Here is a 20925-nt window from a genome sequence, read left to right as displayed (position 1 = left end):
ATGCCACGGCCCACTAGAAACAATATATCGGCTCCTCCTCGTCACTCCTAAACCCGTCGAACTCAATTCATACAGTTTTTTAAAGTACGGAGTTCTTAAAGCACTTATAGCTTCACTAAAGCCTTAGCAATGACGAAATAGTTCACATTAACAAGTGTCAAAATTTTCTATTTATGGTATACATTTGTAGTACACAGAGTAGTGTTAGCATTTGTAAATATATCGGACAATATATTTTATACTTTTAGATGCCTTGAGTATTTTAAGGTTCCTAGTTACTCTTCCCCCTCACCGAGTGACAAAGCCATGCTAATAAGGATTATTAGTAATTTACAGACTATTTCCATGAGGATGGACAGAATAATCCTTAGGATACCACGCTATCTTTTAAAAAGGGCTTGCAATATTTCACGTACTGTCTGAATTCATGCAGATATACTCCACTGATTGTCGAGTGCTGTTTCATAGTCAGAAAAAAGACTTGTGTTGTACCTGTGCAACCTCTTATCTCAAGTAAAAAAGAAACATGATATATTCTAGTCTCGAAGTTAGTCCGTCCACGAAGCTCCTAAAGGTGGGGATGTTGCACGATGCTCTGACGTCGGTGTTCCTCACGAACCAGGGCGACCCAGTGGCCCGCCGGAGACAGACTCTGAGCTACGAACAGTTTTCTCCGAGCGGACTTGCAGGTAAGATGGTACCATGCTTGGGACCGCGTAGGTTAGCACTGGCCTATCAGAGCCGTGTAGAGCAGGACCTTCGTCCTGATCGGTAGCTTCGTGGAGTTGATCAGGGGGCCGATGCTGGCGAAGCCCTTCCTCGTAGACCGCAGATACTCTTGACGTGGGGAGTGAAGGTTTGTCGGGTGTCCAGGAGTACCCCCAGATACTTGACATTCGTCTTCCAAGGGAAGTTGTCCCCGTGTCTCTGTCGAGGAGTGACAGGTGGCGGCCGTCGGCTTACCTACTTATCCTAGTGAAGTTTATCGCCTCACACTTGTCAACGTTGACCTTGATAACCGCCACTTGGTCAACCAGGGCTCCAGTAGAAGCAGCTGCCGCTGGGTGTAGTATCCAGTCATCCTGAGGTTGGCAGACGTGGCCGTGAGGAGTGCATCGTCCGCGTACAGGGACAGCTGCACTCTTGGAGCGACCGGGAAGTCGTTGGTGTACCACACAGGTACAGGATCGGGCCAAGGACCGACCTATGTGGCACACCAGATGTCACTGGGCGGGTCGTAGAGGTGGATCGGGCAACGCTGACTGAGAAGGTCCGGAGGTGGAGGTAGCTGCAGAGCAGCTTGAAGATCCTGCCAGGCAACAGGGACTCTGTGAGTTTGAAGAGCAGTCCTTCATGCCACACCTTGTCGGCTTTGCTCATGTCTATCAGGACCAAAGTGGAGTGGTGCTTCCTCTCCACAGCTCCGGTGATGGTGTTTAGGACTCTGCGGAACTGAAGAGTGGTGGAGTGTCCTGAGCGGAAGCCGAACTGTTCAGTCCTGATAGACGTGAAGAACCCCTCAGGGAACCTCGCCAAGACGATCTTCTCCAGGATCTTGGAGAGCACAGGCAGGAGGGAGATCGGCCTGTGATTTTCCGGGAAGAGAGGGTCCTTGCCGGGCTTAGGGATCATGATCACCTTGGCATCCTTTCAGATGGTCGGGAAATGAGCCAGGCGTAAGCACGAATTGAGTATACAGGTGATCGTGACGATCACCCAAGCCGGCAGGTTCTTCAATGCTGGAGTTCCCAAGGAGTCCGGTCCAGGAGCCTTCTTCGTGCGAAGTCGACGGAGGTGCTCTTCTACCTCGAGTGTGGTCACGACGGGCAGTGGGTCAGTGTCGTCAGGTTCAAATCCTTCGATGAAGTCTTCAACCATCTCACAGGTGTCCTCGTCGTAGACGTCTGCGTTATGGGGGAATTGGTCCTCCATGGTGTCGGCGAAAGCTTCCACTATGTCTCCAGGGGAGTAGACGATGTCACGCTGGCCGTGAAGTGGTCGGTTGTTCTTTCTTCTCCCCCAGGAGAGCCTTTAAAGTCTGCCAGACTCCGTCGATCTTGCCGCCTCTTTGCTAGTGGTCATCTCTAGCTGTCCGGTCACCGATCCGACTGCCCGGCATACATGTCTATACAGGGCCGTCGGTGTCCTGCCGCCTCCTTGATAGGGGTCATCTCTAGCCGTCCGGTCACCGTTCGGATAACCCGTATACCTATCTATCCAGGCCTGACATATATATTTAGTGACGTAGAACTCTATTTTTGTAATTCATTATTTATTATATTCTAATAATTAATGTTAGTAAAGAAATGTGACGAAAAAACGATTTAATATTTATTTCTGAATAAATTATATAAATTGTACAACCAAATATTACGAATATAGCTATTATTACATCCTGACACAATATATTAAAATCAGAATTTTAACAATACTAGCGGTGATTTATATTATTATACACACATTTTATTTCCCAATAAATTACATTTTCTATAGGCTCAAATTGAAAAATACAATAAAAACAAAGTTTTAGTTTTGAAAGCTACCTATCTGTGTACTTCTGAGCGTATCGGCGCCTAGTTCACTTATAAACTTTCTGTCGATTTTGTGGTGCGCCATTGTGTTTAAGTTTAATCGCAATGTCATTGGTGCCAATTGCAATAACTTCAAGTAGTTTGTGATTTAATGCTCTGTTTCCTATTTTTGTATTATATTTAAAACACTTTTACTTCTAATGTTCCTGACAAAGTTCCCTGATTGGTCATTTTATTGTTAGTTTTTATTTACTTCGTTTATTTTTCTAAAGGGGAATAGTTGTTAAAATTAGCTTGTTTTTTGTTCCATTGTTTTACTAAATTTTCCTAGAACTGCTTATTTGGTTTCTAAAAGCTTAAATTGACTTCTGTCTTATGTATTATATAACTAAAATTTATACATTGCGATTAACAGAAAGACAAATAAATAAGAATAGTAATAGTTATTATTCCTTGACGATGTTTATACTATCAGACAAAGACTAGATATTCTACAGATGTGATTTGACCATATAGGATTTAAATTGTTGGATTTGGACTATGCTTATTAATTGGACTAAATTCGACTAATTTAGTATTAATTTATTGTTTAATATTGATAAATCGTTGTTTTGACAATTTTTTTTATTTATACGAGCTTTCAGATTTTCCGCACTATGATCCAGTACTGTCAGAAGTTGGGACGTAACAAATAAAGTAGATAAATAGTATTGGTAGCAGATCGCTGGTACTCATAATAAAGTACATATTACCTTATACTTCTGCATATAATCTGTTTCAACAAGAATAATAAGATTTTAAGTTGGCGTATAAGAAGTTATGTAGATGGTGTTTGAAGTCTCAACAATCAACTACGTTCCTTCCTGAGCTGTGTTATTTTCAATGGAAACTATCTACATCTTCATGTGCAGCACTATCTATTTTAAATTTCTAATTTAAACTGTCGTTGGGTAAATAATTTCTTAATAAACATCTACTAAATAACATGAAAAGATATGAGTAATATCATGTCTAAGATTTCAGAGTCCATATTACATTTATTAACAAATAAGGCCAGTCCTCAAAGACCAAAGATCATCAAGAAGATCTGTGTAACATTTCATAGTATACCTTTCAGTATTTTCTGGAAATTAATTATGATGTAAGTCTCAAGGAATAATAGGTAGTGGTCTAACATTGGAGTTTACAACCGTTTGTGGCTAACAATAAATAAACAATAGGGTAACGAAAATTATTATATTAATTTTTTATACATTATAGATTCTTAAAAGATTGAAGTGCCTTTGTGGTAGTTTTTTTTAGGAATAATTTAAAACATCAAAAATATTCAAATTATGTGTAGGTTTCCTAAATGACGAGACTTTTGAAATTTTTTTAGCGAGTATCTCAGGGGTTAACTGATCTAAATTTTAAGATTTAGCATGCAATTAAAAATAGCTGATGATCTGATATCGTCAATGACATTGAGGATATTACGATTGTTTATACAAATCATGAAGATATCGAGTAAAAGTTTCTAGACGGAAATGCTACAATTTTTAAATATATTCTATGAATAGTGGGTAGAATCTTCAACTAAACTTATAAAATAATGTTTCGGAGCTGCTGCTACATTGATATGACGTGGTTTGACTCCACTCAGAACTGTTGAAAATAATAATGAAAATATAAGGTGTATTGCTCTCCAGGAGCTCATATAAAGGCTTCTCGCTTTCGTAGATAATTCTTATACGCTTAAAAATTTACATTGGTTAGACCTCTGTCTTTTTTGCGTCTGTAATAATAATAGAATTGCCGTAGGAATTGTGGTTTTCCTGGCAAGTTCTAAAATATAGGTACAAAAACTTGAAACTAAAGAATGACAAAGCTTTGGTGCTACTACCATTTCCAGTTGAAGAGTCACATAATGGTTTGAGGAAAAAAAGGATTTCGGACACTTTCCCTCGTCGTATGTTAAAAAAATAGAACTTTAATTGAAAACTGAGGAATGAACTTTTTACACCCGAGGAAGAGGGTAGATTTCAATATTTGGAACGTAGTGTTCTATTTTTGTAACATACAAGAATGGTAAATGTCCAAAATAATATTATTCTTTGAACCTTCTAACACATGCAAATAAATACAATGCAAATAAATGTATCATGAAGATACAGCTTCTTAAAATGAAAAATGCTATACCTGTATGCTTGAGGAAAGCACAATTTAAAATGCTTTAGAGAAGAATGTTTAAAAACCCCGCCATACCGCACCTAATGAGAGTGAGAGAAACGATTACCTATGCCAATTTTGAGCTTTTTCACTGCCATCTGGTGATCAGCTAGAGAACGTTATTAGGCTTGTATATCATGTACTGAACATTTGTACTCACATTATCATTAAACACTGCTATGATTGATTTATAATAATTATTATAAATAGCTTAAATTGTAATTGCTAGCTCATGCGTTAGTATAATGCCTTAATAATTTTTACCTGTATTCAGGAGGAGGATACCCTTGAGCAAAACAGGGTAAAATGACCAATTCGTCTTTTCTAGCGTCGATACTTAAGCTCCTATCAAGGAATAAAGGAGCGCTCGCCTTGTGGGGCTCTGAAAACAACAGGTTTGATTATCATGTATAATATAATAATTATAAAATATCTGAAAACGTATAATTCAACAATTACAATTCATGCTCTCTCAATATAACAAATATATAAATTGCTTGGTTACCACCTACAGCAACTATTACAATCACGGGTCTTTAACACATTAGAATTAATATTTCTGCACTTGATTTCATCTCATGGATTCAGGTATTGTTTCATTATAACAAGGGTTTCCTACATAATTGAATTTTTCATACAATCATAATTTTTAATACATGCAATTTTGATAATGAAGCAGGATATAATGTGATGTTATTTTACTACTCTAATTATTACGAAAATGAGTTTTGTTGTTAATAAACTAAGTACTTAGTACTACTAAGTACAAACTACTATTATACTAGTGATATTTTGTTAGTTTAAAATTATATACACTTCCGCTTATATTGATGGAATATATAGTTTAAATTCTGCAAGGGACAAATATTAATAAATTCCAAATGGTATTTAATATTAAAGGACTCGATATAACGTAACAAAACCGTCATCAGGTGGACAGAATACCTTTTTGTATTCGGACACCAAAATTAATGGAACTCTCAATAGGACTAACATGATTCTATGTACCAAGATTACAATTTCTATAACCTTTTTATCAAGAGTTACCACGCATACGGCATACGGATAGATGGGCAGGCAGACTGCCCTTTGACCTTTTTGACAGACGATCAGGTAATGACACTATTTCAAGAAGTACCTGTCGGATCCGTTATAAAGCACAACCAAAAAATAAAGTAAAGCGTTATATATATTAACAAAATTGCACGATGCATCTGATAAATGTAACTAAGAATAGAAAACACATTATTTCAGCTAATTCTATACTTCTGTTACTCTGTTGGTTAGGTATAATGTGATTAAATAATCATTGTAACAATATTCACATTACGATGTCGTTGTTTGATGCATGTTATCATGTGCACACTTTTAAAGACACTAATTAGGTTTATTTGGAATCGCCATACATGTATTAAAAGAACTGTGTTAGTCTAAAATTGTTTTAATGTTGTGATTATTTCTATTGCGTTACTTCTAGAATTTTTAGTCAAATACCCTTTGAAATACAAGCCATAATTTGGGTCAAGTCCAAATAAATTATTATTTAGCAGAAAAAAATGATTTTACGTTCTTATCTTAGCTAAGCGACTGACAGAAAACAGACTTTGGAGCCATATTTTTCCTTGTAATATACAGTATGATTGTGTAAATGGAATTTGTATTATATGTTTGTATATATAAATTTGTTTTTATATGTATAAATACTGTATGTACGTCTATATACAAATGTTGTTTGTAGTAGTATACATTAAATATATAATTTCAGTTTAATAATCTTATTAATTATCTCCATCTTAATAATAAAAATCAAGATGGCTGATGTGTTCTACCATAAGTTTACTTGTGTCCCCAATTTGCATAGATTCTGGAGTTCTTGGACCTTGTAATAGGTGGTTCCATCGAGAATGTATTGGAATTTATAAAAATGAATATGAAAAACTAGCTGGTAACTTTAAAAACAATTAGTTCTTCGTTATTTACTAAGATAGATTGTACGTCTAAATATCCTATTGAAAACCTTATTGATGCTCTTAAAGCATTGGTTGTTAAGGTTGACAACTTATCAACTAAAGTGGATACACTTGAACAGGTACCAAAAGATACTAAGGCAGTTAAGGAAGAGCTTCGTGGCATACAAAATAAACTAAGTATAATTGATTCTATCGATCGGAGAGTGGCGGTAGTGGAGGTCTGAGATAAGGTGCATGAAACAAAAGTTGACGTTTTGATTAGCAAACTCAGTGAGCGAAATCTCAGAAGAAAAAATGTATTGTTTACAATGCATCGGAGTCAACTAGTAATCCCTCTACCACTATAAAGTCTCGTGATTCTGATTTCGCAGTTTCTAATATAAAATCAGTTTATCAGACAGAGCATAGATTGCGATGGAATCAGATGCTTTAGGTTGGGATGGAAGTGCATGGGGAAGACCCGTCTCTTGAGGGTGATTTTCTACTCGGAGGAGGATAAGATCAAGGTTTTAAACGAATTTTTTTCCACCTCGGCTAGTGGCGCAAATCCCGTATTGAAGGATATAAAGATCTCATGGGACCGAAATCAGCTTTAAATTAACGTTGGATAACATGAGAAAGGAACTTGAGCACAGAACATCGGTGGGTGATCTGAACCTAACTATTAAGTACAAAAGTGTAGTTCCTACAATTAAAACCATGAATGTACGTTCAAAAACAAGTTAGCCACGGCAGTGTAAATTTGTACTACCATAATATCAATGGAATGAGATCGAAGCTCCGTGATTTTATTCACAATATCAAATCTAGTAATTATTATATTGTTATGTTAACTGTGATAAGGTTGGATCCAGGAGTTCATACTTCGGAATTGAGACTGTCCGGGCTGATTTTGCTTCATATTGGGTTTCGTCACCCTGCAGAGAATTTGAAACACCTTTCGTACTGGTCACTATAAGCAATGTTTTCTCTCTTTTAGTTTTGGGGTTTACATACCATATAGTTGCGAGCGGATAACTGTGGAAACCAAAGTCTAACAATACTTAGATAGCTGTCGATTAACCTTATCAGTGCTGCCAGCCCTAATGATTCAATAAATTATTTATGATATTGCCAACACTTATGATACGAGAGAAATCAATAGTTTATTGAATGATAGAGGTGTATCCTTGGATCAAATTTTTTCCGACTTGCCATGTACGGTAGAGAAGGCTACTGACCTTGCCTACGAAGATAAATTCCATTCTTCTCTGAACGTTGTCATTGCTTCTACTGATGTGCCACAGAAGAATAACATTCGTGCATACAAATACAATTATAATAAATGCAACATTGACGGGGTTAAGCATGAGGTGGATTGTCTTGTGGAGGAACTGTCTTTGCGGGTTAATACTGGCACTGATGATTTCAATCTCTTCATGCATAAACTAAACTATGCTGTAAGGAAGCACACTCCGCGTGTTTCGGTCTATCCCCCTTTCCTACTTGGTTTAACAAGTATCTTAAAACCCTTGTTACTGGAAAGAAAACTCCACACAAATTATATAAGTCAACTCGTCTTTACAGTGATTATATGGCTTTCTCAACAGTTCGATATGCTTGCAAAAGTAAGTCGACGGAATGTTGTACATCATATATTTTTCATGTTGACAGTATATATCCAATTAATCCCAAGATCTTTTGGAGTCATTAGAACAGCCTGAAGAGATCATCGTCTTTTTTATGGATGGTCGTTAATTAAGAAATGAATACTCTATAGTCAAGTTTGCAGATTCTGAATCTGTACTAGTGAATGTTTTAGGGGGTCTCTCAGGGATCACTGTTTATGGCCTTGTCTATTCAAAATTTTTATAATTGATATAGGAGAAGTCATTAAATTTGAATACTTGTTGTTTGCAGATGATGTGAAGTTGTTTAAATCTATCACAGGTGAGAGCGATGGTGAATCCCTATAGCTATAGCTAAATGGCATTGAGAAGTGGTGTAAGAATAATTTAATGGGTTAAACCTCTTTAAGTTTAATATTACCTCCTTCAAAAGACGCTAGTCTGGTTAACTAGAAATTGAATGGAACCTCTATAAACAGGTGTCACGTAAGTGGAATCTCGGAGTCTACTGGAAATCTTCCCTGTCTCCTATTAATGAGAGCTGTAGAATTTTCGGCCTGATTGATTGAGTGTCTAGAAATGGGTTATAAATGAGAGCTATAACAATCCATTACAAGAAGCTTCTACGCCCACTTTTGGAATATGCGTCGTTAGCCTGGACACAATATCAAGTTTCTAGATTGGAAAGCATTCAGAGAAGATTTGTGACATTGGTTGGAGTCAAATGTAGTTACGCTTGGCTAAGAGAAGAGACGTTGCAGATTTGACCTTTCTGTTTAAATTTATCAATGGCAGGATCAACTCTCCTCAGTTACTGGAAAAGTTACTTTTCCGTATGCCAGGTACTGCAAGGTGTACGGATATCTTCTTTAGGACTCGCTACAGGACTAACTACCTTAGAAATAGTCCAATGATTCTACTTCAACTGCTGGAAAACGAGCTTCCACTTGGGGTGGATTTCTTCAGTGAAACCCTGAATTACACTCATACAAATTCGCAAAAAAAAACATACACGCGCGCGTTCACACACACACAAAACCGAAAAAGCAAACGGGAGTTTGTTTGATACGTATAATTGTATTTTGAAAATGGTTAATAATGATATTGTTGAAATAGTTTAATTAAAAATTGGAAATAATAATGCTTTTAAAGGAGTTAAAAAAAGAAACAGAATGGCACAAACTGAAGGTCTCTAATGTTACCCTCTCAAATTTGGTGGCTAATTAAAGTTTGAATTAGTTTGTAAACCACCACTGATTGAAAAACATTTTGGAACGAAATTAAATGGTAAAAATCTTGAAATCTCACCTCATTTTCACTCAGAGGAGATGCTCGAAATGACTACCATGTACTTCTTGACAAAAATAAAGCCTGGATTCAAAACTGCGTACCACATTTTGTAACATTTCAGCTGTCATGAGGTAGCAGGGATCTTCGATTCTTGTCATTAATTCATTGAGGTTTACGGGCTTTGTGGTATAAACTTTACTTTTGAGAAAACCTCAAAAGAAAAAATCCAGAGGTGAAAGGTCAGGTAAACGTGCCGGCCACTCTACCATAGAACAACGTCGACCTATTAATCTGTCCGGACAAGTTTGGTCTAAAAATGTTCGGACAAGCACATTGTAATGTGGTTTAGCAGCGCCGTGTTGAAATATAGGCTCATAATAACCATGTACGAACTCGTTTATTGCTGGAATGATGCCGTTTCATAACATTTCTAAGTACTTAACACCACTTAAGTTACCATTAATAAAGAATGGCCCAACAGCTGAATTCCCGAAAATGTCTGCCTATGTATTACATTTATGTGGCTGTTGCGTATTGCCTTAAATCTTCCAGTGGTGCTTAATGTTTGCCCAATAACAACAGGTGTGCCAATTGACTTCCATGCAAAGAAAATGACGCTCCATCACTAAGACATATCTGTAATATTAAATTATTATTCTCTTCCAAAACTGATCAAGTCTTCGGTTAGGATCATCTTCAGTTAGCACCTAATTCAGTAGTACTTTGTATGGGTGGAGCTTGAGATACTTAACTACATTATGTACGGTATCTTTTGAAATTCCAATATTAAGCGCATTGGAACGCAGTGAGGCATTTGGGTTTGTGGCATAATTTGCTAAAACTTTAGCTTTAACCTCTTTAATGTGAACGTTGTTGAGAATTTGTTAACTAAACGCCTAATGTATGCCCTCTCTAATGGTCTTTCCGGATAGGCAGCATTGAATAAACGAACTGCTTCATGAAAATCTTTCCTAGCCTCACCATAAAAAAATATCATCTCTATTTTATTTTCATTTCACCGAGCCATGTTATTACATACGAAATAACAAGAAAACTTATCACAGTAACTAGACTGAATGCGTCTCACATACAATAGTTGTAATTGTTGTATCAGCTGATTCTCAGTATGAGCCGATGCAGTCTTTCCTCTTTACTGCTGTTTACATCCTTTTTTCTTCGACACGGCGTTCGATTTTTCTCTATGTTTTTATTAGATTAAAAATTTTTTCACGTTCTGTGTCACAGCGTAAACGCTTGTTAATTTAAATAGTGAAGGTAAAGGATTCAGAATAAAAAGATGAGCAATGATATTGTGAAAACAATCGAATGACCACTCGACTGTTGAATTCAGTCGATTATACCATCAGTAGTTGTTCTTCCGTTACAGATGGCAATGCCACGCCACAACCCAGGCTTGCATTGATATGACTCGTACAATAACTGGTTACCAATAAAAGATAATACAGAAAACCCAGCCATCGGTATTCCTAGTACTTTCACTTGTTTTTCTGTCAGACAAAACACAACCTAATAAATGCTAAATTATTCATGGCTTTTTATGTTTTTTGTTTCTTGTAATAACTTGTTTTTTGATTTGGTGTCCCAAGTTATCAAAATAACTAGTGAATGAATGTTAAACCTGCCTTACAATAACTTTAAATGGAACAATAGTGGGGGTTTTAAACAATTTTTAATATCCACACAAAAATCAGTGAATTAAGGACAAGAATCGAAGATGCATGCTACCTCATGACAGCTGAAATGTTACAAAATGTGAGACGCAGTTTTTAAAACATTTTGACTTACCCCCAAAATACCACATTTGGGGAGGAGCCAAAACTTTTCATAAAAAAAAACTCCACAGTTGGTTATATAAACAGCCGCAAAGTAAATTACTCCATTTTCCTTTATAAGAAAGTTTATAAAAAGTGTATAAAGGGGACGTTTAACCCGGTAGATTGCTATTGTTATCATATTATTTATTACTAATGTTATCTTATAATTTATTGTAATAATACCGCTGTTGGTATTATTGTATAATGTATGATGGTTATTAGATATTTAGTGGGTAGTAATGTCTTTTTATTAAAACTTTATTTATATTTAATGTTTTTTTTTTATTTAAGCCATCTTGTGGACTTTATGTATTTTAATATATATTTAAGTGCTATTATATTAAGTATACTCTAAAATATTATTATGTTAAAATGACATTGCCGTGGGTATAAACATGAGTAAATAATTTGCACATATCATGATCGGCCTGACACCATGTGTCGTAAAAATTATGTTTTTCAATGTTTATGTTAATTAATGCTATTACTTAGTTCTTAGGCTTACGCAGCCGGTGTAATAATTGACTTTTATATTTTCAGTTTCACATTGCTTAAAAAATCAAATTTTTGAAATATTAATACAATTTAACTGTGTGAGGAATTTTTCGACGAGGTGAGAACTGGACAACGTAGATCTTAGTAATAATGTGTACATATTTTCAGAAAGAAAGCTATTTATTAATATTATTTCTTTGGGTTGTATGGCTTGTTTGGTATCATAACGATTATCATGGCTTTCCAGTTGAAATAACCTCAGATAATTTATAACAAATTTATTTAAATGTTATATTGGTCAATATTTACTTAAAATATAAGAAGAGTATTTATACAGCTTTATAAAGGCCACTCTAGGGTTTGCTTTTTGCTCCAAAACTTTATAGTACTACAATTCTTGAAACACGGAGTGGAGTGTCAATTGACGCTATCTACACCAATTATATGTTACTGCGACATACCACAGATATGTTTGCACATAGTCATTTGACGAAACTGTTCTCATTCGTTATTTCCATCCTGATAGCTAAACTTTATCTCTTGAAGATTGAACTGAATTAACTTCCATCTAAAATATATGATGGCCAACCATATTTCAGAAAGAAAGTAGAAATATGCATTTCAAATAATTATCGTTGTATTTCCATTTTCTTGGCCATAAGCAAGATTTTCTGAAGACCCCTTTTTAAATTTCAACAGTTTAAAATTTTTGTACTGGACATTTTGGATTCATAAATAACAAATCGACCTTGTCAACAGTCTCATTTTCTCAACTGGATTCGGATAGGCAGGAACAAGATCTTAGTATATTTACCAACCAATCAAACCCCTTTGATAAAAAAACTGCCAGATTAGAATGCACATCCTTATAGTGACATCGTTATTCGATTTTCAGTGATATAGGGAATTTTGGTGAAATTAAAGCTTTATTTTCAATTTTGTCGTACGTTTATGATCACATATGGCTTTAGGTATGAGAATTATTTCCATTTCCGACACTTAACAGTTCGGCACACAACACACACAAATTCACACACACACACACACACACACACACACACACACACACACACACACACACACACACACACACACACACACACACACACACACACACACACACACACACACACACACAACTTCGTGTTAAAGTCAGCAAAAACATTAATAAGTAGTTATATCCTTTTAATTGATTTGTAGTTCTAACAGGAATCTTGTTATTATTATAACAAAAGTATGATTTGAATTTAAACTTACACAGTTTTTGCATTACGTCTGTCTAATATAATCACAGTATAAATTAAATTCAACGTGGTTTAGTGGGAGCACTTCGCCTATCTTCGTTAATGTTTAACATCGGTACACTTATTCAAGAACTACTTGAGGTATTCTTCATAATGTCTTTTTTCATTTAAAGAGGCTTCTAGGGGAGAACACGTGGATACCTAAATATAAAATTTTTGTTTGGCATATAACCCGTAAAAGTTATATATTTTTGTTTAACGTCTTGTCAAATAACCTATATAATTATAGTGTATATGTATGTATATTACATCATTAACTCAGTGAAATGTGATGTTTTTAGTTGGTTTCCACATACTGTAAACAGTGCTATAAACATTCTAACAAAAGAGAAAAAAAATTTTTCATTTATTCCTACCATTTTTAAGTTTCTTGAGAAAATATGTGACTTTTGTTATTGAAAACCGAAGAACTTTCGGGAAACAAAAAAAATAAAAAAATAAAAAACACAAAATAACGGAAACAATTACTGCTTTATTACCTTTATTCAGTTCATTCCAGAGTGCTATTAGGCTGGGCTCGCCTGATCTCCTTCCTTAGCTCCTCATATTTCATCCTCCAGGACTCTTTTTAGTAAGTATTTTATCTTCTGTCCTCATTTTTTTCTCTCTATATCATCTTAGCTTCGCTGCTGCCTTCCAAATTCGCTCCGCCAGGGTCCCCCCCGCCGGTTCTCGTGGCTGGTCCGGGTACAAGGCTTGTTCATTGCTTTGGAATTAAAATGCTGTTTTTTGCCCGGTGGGGGACACTCCGGTGTGCGGGTTAGTCGGGGCTGTGGCCTTGGGTTGCCGATGGGTATAGCACGGGGGTGGGGGGGGGAGGGGGGGGGTGGGGTCGAGGGGGGGGGGGGGGGGGGGGGGGGGGGGGGTGGGTTGTTCTGAGCATGCGGCTGTGGGGGTAGGGGGGGGGGTGGTTTAGGGTTGAGGGGGGGGTTGGGAGGGGTGTTGGGGGGGGTGGGGGTTAAGGTGGGGGGGGTGGGGGGGTCTCTGAGTCTGGTGTTCGGAGGGGAAATAACTGTTAATGGACAGCGGGGGTTGTGGGATTCAGCGGGGGGGGGGGGTTGGTGTTAGGGGGGGGGGGGGGGGGTGGGGGGGGGGAGGGGGGGGGTTGTTGGCTGGCGGGGTTACATGGAGAGGGGGGTTTGGGATTTACGGGGGGGGGGGGGGCGGGTTGGGAGTTTTTTTGGTTTCTGCGGCCTGGGGGGACGAGGGGTGTTCTGCGGACTGTGCGGACATAACAGGTTATGAGCGAGATGGGGGTTACCGTGTTCATGCGGATGTTGTGGCCCACCACTATTGGGATTAGGGGGGAAGCAGCCACTATTGGGCGGGCGTGGTGGGTTGCTGGGTAGGGCCTTAGGACTGGGGGGGGAAGGGGGTGTGGGGTCTACTCGCATTCTCATCCGTATACTATTACTCCACTGATACTCTTACTACTTACCTTTGTTTGTGGAGGGGTAACCCTCCACGTCACCTCATTTTTTGAACACAACTCTTCTCACATTTGGGATTTTTGAGTCTATTATTGATTTTGAGTTTGAAGTTTTTCCCTTGTACATTTTTTTGCCCCCTGTAGGAGTTATAAGTTGTAGTGAGTTTGTTCTGGATTAATTGGCTTAGTTTGTTTTTTTTTGCTTTAGTAGTAGCTAGATCTTGAATGGAAAAAAATATAATAGGGGTTGGTTTTTTTTAATTAATAATGTAACCATTAGCGTTTTAATGGGGCAAGTGGGAATTTTATGGCCTGTTTCTCTCTTTGCCCCATGGAAAAACGTGATGCTGCCGATGATGTACCGAATGATCATAGTTTTATTGGAAAATGATTTTGTTTACGGCCTTCTTTGGCGGGGGTTAGGGTGGTGATTGGTACTTCTTAACACCAGAGGTGTTGTTCTTCTGATCATCTCTGGACATTGTCCATGTTGTGAGAGTGAGTGAGGCTTTACATTAGAAGAATTCACATGGAAAAAAAAATAAAAAAAAAACTCCATGCCCCAAACATGGCCCTTTTTCATGTCTTCAACAGAGTTTGAGTTTGTGTGTTGTGTGCGTTCATAATTGCCAATCCGTAGTATTTTTTGGAGGCCTGAATAATGGTCCAGAATCTGTTAGCTTGTTCTTTTGCCGCCAAGTCGTGAGCCGTCCAGGGAGTTTGTGTAGTGTTTTAGTCTTAGCTTTAGATTTTTTAAATCTCGACGATCCCATCCGTATCTGGACAATTGGCCTATGCATTTCTATCTTTGTTATTGGCAGATTCACCATAGGGCTTGGCTTCGCATTACACTGTGGAGTACGCCTGCTGTCTCCATCACCAAGGTATTCAATGTTAACGAGCCTCTTACAATGCACTGCGAGCGCTGAAAAATTGCGACTGTCCAGCAACTTCCATGGCTCCACTAGAACCTTCAAAGTTAAGTTTTGCGATACAGCCCCAATCACCATGCGTGTTGTTTAGTTATTAGTGCATCTGCAATATTTAGATAAAATCTCGATGTCTAGGACCTTACCGGTTGATAAAGATGTCACTGGATACCACTCCATTTAGGACAGGTTGACCCGCTTCTGACATGAGCCATCAGCGCTTTAGCGAGGTCTCTGCTAACTCCACATTATCCGATTACAGCTTCTTGCACAGCACTTTGCATTGACTTCTCTACACCACTAACTCAGCAATTTGAACCCAAGTAATGCTTCATGTTCATGATATCTCAATGGCGGAGGTGTAAGATCAATTAAAAGAGCCAAAAAACTTTTCTCCGCAAGACCACTCTACCTTTGCCTATGTTACGCATAGCATAAACCGAAACGAAGAATTTTAGGTCAAAAAAATGTGTGTAGGCCTATCAGACTTTGCTCATTATTATTAGTGTTAGGCCCTCCCTGACTAATTCAGAGTTTGTCACAGTAATAATAGTGTTTTCACAATCAGAAGGAACAGCTGACTTTAATTTTTGATGCCTAGGCTACAATGTGTTTTACCTTTGTAAACAAGGTTGGCGTCATGGCAATTTTTACACACTGAAACGTTACTAAGAGCCTCATTCAACAATCCTATCTATATTAACTTTACAGGTTTTTCAGACTATCATTTTTCATTTCAATTGGTACTGTTTCAAAAAATAGGACTGACCTTCTTAGAAAGATGCACTTTGAGGTTTGGGGCCTATCCACATTTGGAAGTATTTGGTACCTCGATTGTTATTTATCCTGAAGAAAAACTAGGCCTGTAAGGGACTAGTTGGAGGGTTAATGTTGATTTCCTTTGAATAACCGCGTTTTCTTGGGAAAGCAGGCTATTGAACGTGGGCGTTGGCATTATAAAATTCACTACACTTATTACAAAAAAAATACTCTGAAACTCTCCACTAACTCACAAAAAAAACCATAATCAATGTACGTAATTTTCACTCTCTAAAACAGAAAATTGTCATTAACCAAGAACATGTATGCTACTAGGTTATAAGCAATGGTTAATAAAACAGGATGTTTTGGTTGGTGAGTGTAAGTTGTTGACATACAAACTGTCACTGCCAACCAAATCATGAAATGACTGCAACGAAGTAGAGTACTAATAAACAGCACAACCATTCAAAAGTGTGGACTGTACAGGGCCCGAAATGCCTGCAGGCCTATTTAAAAAAAAAATATTTCGGACACTTTCTAGTGCATCATAAAAAAAATTTAATACCACCCATTGTTTATCGGGAAATTCCAAACTTGTAATAAAAAAAAAAAAAAAAAATTTGTAATTTTTGAGATTTTTTACGAAGTGCTCCCTTTAAGAAAGATAAGTAATATATTATTTTTTATTTTAAGTGTGATAAAACGTGTAATAAAGAGTTAAAAAGCTAATCGTACACTACGATAACAGATTCAGTATATGGACATAGTGGATGGTAGGAGCCATGCATTGTTTGATTCTGCAGGAAAACCACACTAGGCGTCATGTTATGGCGTTATCAGGACGTATTGTAGTACGGTACAGTATTGTATTGTAACAGAGTGGCTTTGGAAGACTGAATAAATGTGATATAATTAACCTTTTTGACATATCTGTGGATTTAAATTACACCCATAGACAGTATTAAATTATAATAAATACACTATGAACAATGTTTAATAAATGTACGTTAACTCTTCTATTATTATAATAAGAATGATGTTTTACAAATGCATTTTAGAGAAAGATTTCACAGAATGACCAACCTTATTATATTACTCTAAAGCTTATAGTAGATTATGTTTCTATTAAGAGATAGTAAATTTACAGAGCTGTAGATTATAAAGTATTATAAAGATTATAAAGTACCATTCAAAACTGAATCCATTTAAAGTTGTAATATATAATTATACTAAAATTACAATATAATAAAAATATATATAATCATAGTATTTAAATAAGCAACTATTTAGAAAAATATCAAAATATTTGAAATTAAATTAAAATGTATAAATACAGTAAAAGAATTCCTCAAGTAGAATTTTTTTACTTTGTATGTTTAAATATTTATAACCATTAAGTTTAGTCATAGTTTATTACTAATTGAATATTCAATAGAAAACCCAGTACAAAAAGAATAGTGTTGAATTATAAAATTAAATATTTTGCTATTAATATTTTTTATAATATAATCTTTATAGAATTTACCAAACACAGCGTTTAAAATCATTATAGCATAGTAGCACTGGTATACAACAAGTTCGTTATCGAGGGGAACAGTAGTTGTGTGTGATGGTACTCACATTATCAGATATTGAGGCTCTTGGTAGCCAAATTGTTAATTTCCTCCCTACTCTTAATTAAAGTTGAACATTAGTGCAAAATTTCAAGTTTCAATATGCCTAGAGAAGAAGCTATAACAATTGTGGCATTAAATAAGATTTTCAGCCTCCCGTCTTCACTCATAGTAAAAGAACAGTAGGAAATACTGCCTGCCAGCCAAATAAACTATGTTTCTCCCTAGATTTGTTCAACAGCTGTATGGTTTATCAAACACATCAGCTTTGCTAAATACTACTATAATAAATATTTTTATAAACTTTATTACGTTTAGTTCCATATGGACAGACACATATCTCATACATATGATGAGGTATACACTCTGATATTAATATTAAGAAATGACATTTTATAGTAATTTCAGCACTTGTTGCGAGATTGTATTATTATTACGTTGCTTTATACAGTAATTAAAGTGTCAAATGAATCAGTATTATGTTCTCTGCAGTTATACTGATAATGATAATTTGTATTATATATAGTTATTTTGTGTTGATTGTGTTAGTACAACAAAATTTAAACATAAAACTGCAAGAGTACATAAGGTGTGATGTGCTCTTACGATTTCTAAGAAATTTACAACAAGACAATAAGAAAATAATAGACTACTTAGTTGCGTTTTATTAATCAGTTACCATTATTAGTCATAAGTCAGTCTAGTAAAAATCTAAAATTTGGTTTAGCAATTGGTTGAACTGGCGATTCTTGAAAGGATTTTATAAACAAGTAGAGTTTTTGTGTGGTATTCCATATATTGTAACTAAATGCAACGGTTGAACACAACTTTGAACATATAGTTACGGTTATAATATAGTACAGAACTATTCATAGACAGTTTATTCAACAAATGTTCGAAGAACGTAAAAAATTAGGTTTTCTTACATTATCCCCCAAAGAAAAATTCTCAACATTTTTTAAAGATGCCCCTGTTGTAATGAATTAATATGCGTTTCAAAATAAGTATGTTGGTCAAGGAAAATCAGGGGGAATACCTAGACTATCATACTATACTTCATTGGAATTATTGCAATTGACTAGTACATATGCAAAATACTAGAAAATTTCCGAGAAAAATTAATTTGTAATACTATTAGTGCCTTTGTAGAGTTAATAAACAAGCCTGCTATACTCATGGAATTTGAGTTTGTTTATACATTTAAACATTTTATATAGAGTAAATGCTATTTAAATTTTTGGGGTAAATATAACGGCAGGAATAATTTTATGATAAATGTAACGTTGCATCTTTATAAATAAAATGTTATATTACTTGACAAATATTAATTTTGGACCCAGTTAATTTGCTTTATTTGGTTCAAAATCAAGTTTAAAAAATCCCATTTAATACGAGTAACTTAATCTACTTATCTGAAATCTTACAGTGTCTGTATGCCAAATGTGTCCTTTTGCCTTTAGGTTTATAGCCTTTCTACTACATTCCTTAAAAACCACAAGTATAATATCAAGTTACATATCGTTAGAAATTATGAAATGTGTCTAATTTATAATGCCCCTAAGATTTAAACGATAGTTTATTTTGTGGTATGAGATGAAACCCATAGACAATCTTTCGCTCGCTGTACGGTACTTTCAAATGCTATACGAGTATATGAGCTGACAAGATTAATGTATTTTTTGTAGATCACATTTTTTAATCTGTAGCTATTTATTATAGTCTCAACTGGAACCCTTAAATAAATGTACTAACTTGTTCAAATATAGGAGAACTTTATATGCTTTGCATAAAAGTTTCATTAGTTTAAGTCCACCTTAATCGAAATTGCCTCCTCTTTTAATCCGAAGGACTATGATGAACAAAATGATGATCGAAATATTTAAATAGCAGTGCAAAAGAGACACTTTGGGCTACGCGAGAGAGAACCATATGACACAATGCTTAAAATCTGATCGTGAATGGTAATATAAATTTATAATTCAAACATTTGTTCACATTATGTTAAAATTTGTTAATACTGATAATATTCAATTCAGCTCACAAAGTGGGCCAGGCTGCACACGCTTTTAGTTGTTTTAGATCGCTGTGAGTGAAGGGGTCTTATGTAGTGACAGCCCGTCGTTTAAGGAACTCTCTCCCTCGTACTATAAATGCTTCAGACACCCATCCTTGACACCTGACACAGGCGTCACACTATTGGAACTGTACTTGGGGCCCATTATCTAGACAGGATCGATTTAAGGTACTCACATCGATTATGTGGGAAGTCGTGTAGGACAAAGAGTACAACGTCTGTTATTTTTACTGTCAATTTTTATTTGTGTAATATCTAATACTAAAATGTTAGTAAACATTTATCAAATTTTACTTTTGTACATTTGTAATTTTTTAACTTATACTTATTGTGTGGTTTTGTCAGTATTATACTCGCACAATTAAACACAGTCATTGATATTTATTAGGTCCAATGAAATTTTGAAATTTTGTTAAGTAATTATGACCTTATTTAAAACGACCTAAATATTAGATGTGCCCAATGTATTAATGATATAGCCGGAAAATGAGGAAAATTGTACCCTGTTAAACTGTAGTAAGTATTAAAAAAATTAGGTCCTTAGCAGAGTTATTTTGTAAACCCTGATAAAGACATTCTTGAGAGGTTATTATGGAAAAAACCCATCCCCATTACACACGCCCCGACAAGAGCCCTTACAATACAATAATGCGAAGTTTCAAATACATTAATTCTTTTTGATGAATAAAAAAATTGTGATTCTCATGGATTTGTTATGCTAAATAAATATTTTAGTGCATACTATTATTGAAGCTTCTTAAAGAAGTTTTGTTGTAGCGTCAAAAACAAAAATTTGAGTCTTTTATCAGAATAAGTTGCTAAGAATAAGCAACAAAAAAGACAAAGGTTCACCCCTTCAATGAGTAAAAGTGTATAGA

General features: G+C 35.8%; 1 protein-coding gene across 1 annotated transcript in view; it reads right to left on the bottom strand.

Annotated features, from left to right (window-relative positions):
• The window catches only part of LOC124369480 (Down syndrome cell adhesion molecule-like protein Dscam2), a 222320-nt gene that overhangs the window by 32030 nt on the left and 169365 nt on the right, over positions 1 to 20925 (bottom strand). The window contains exon 9 of the mRNA XM_046827492.1: positions 5004 to 5121. Coding sequence (XP_046683448.1) covers positions 5004 to 5121 — 118 coding nt within the window. The remainder of the gene's footprint in view (positions 1 to 5003; positions 5122 to 20925) is intronic.

The sequence above is a fragment of the Homalodisca vitripennis genome, chromosome X, assembly GCF_021130785.1.
Source record: "Homalodisca vitripennis isolate AUS2020 chromosome X, UT_GWSS_2.1, whole genome shotgun sequence".
NCBI classification, from domain to species: Eukaryota; Metazoa; Arthropoda; class Insecta; order Hemiptera; family Cicadellidae; genus Homalodisca; species Homalodisca vitripennis.
This window is presented reverse-complemented; position numbering and strand designations above follow the sequence as displayed.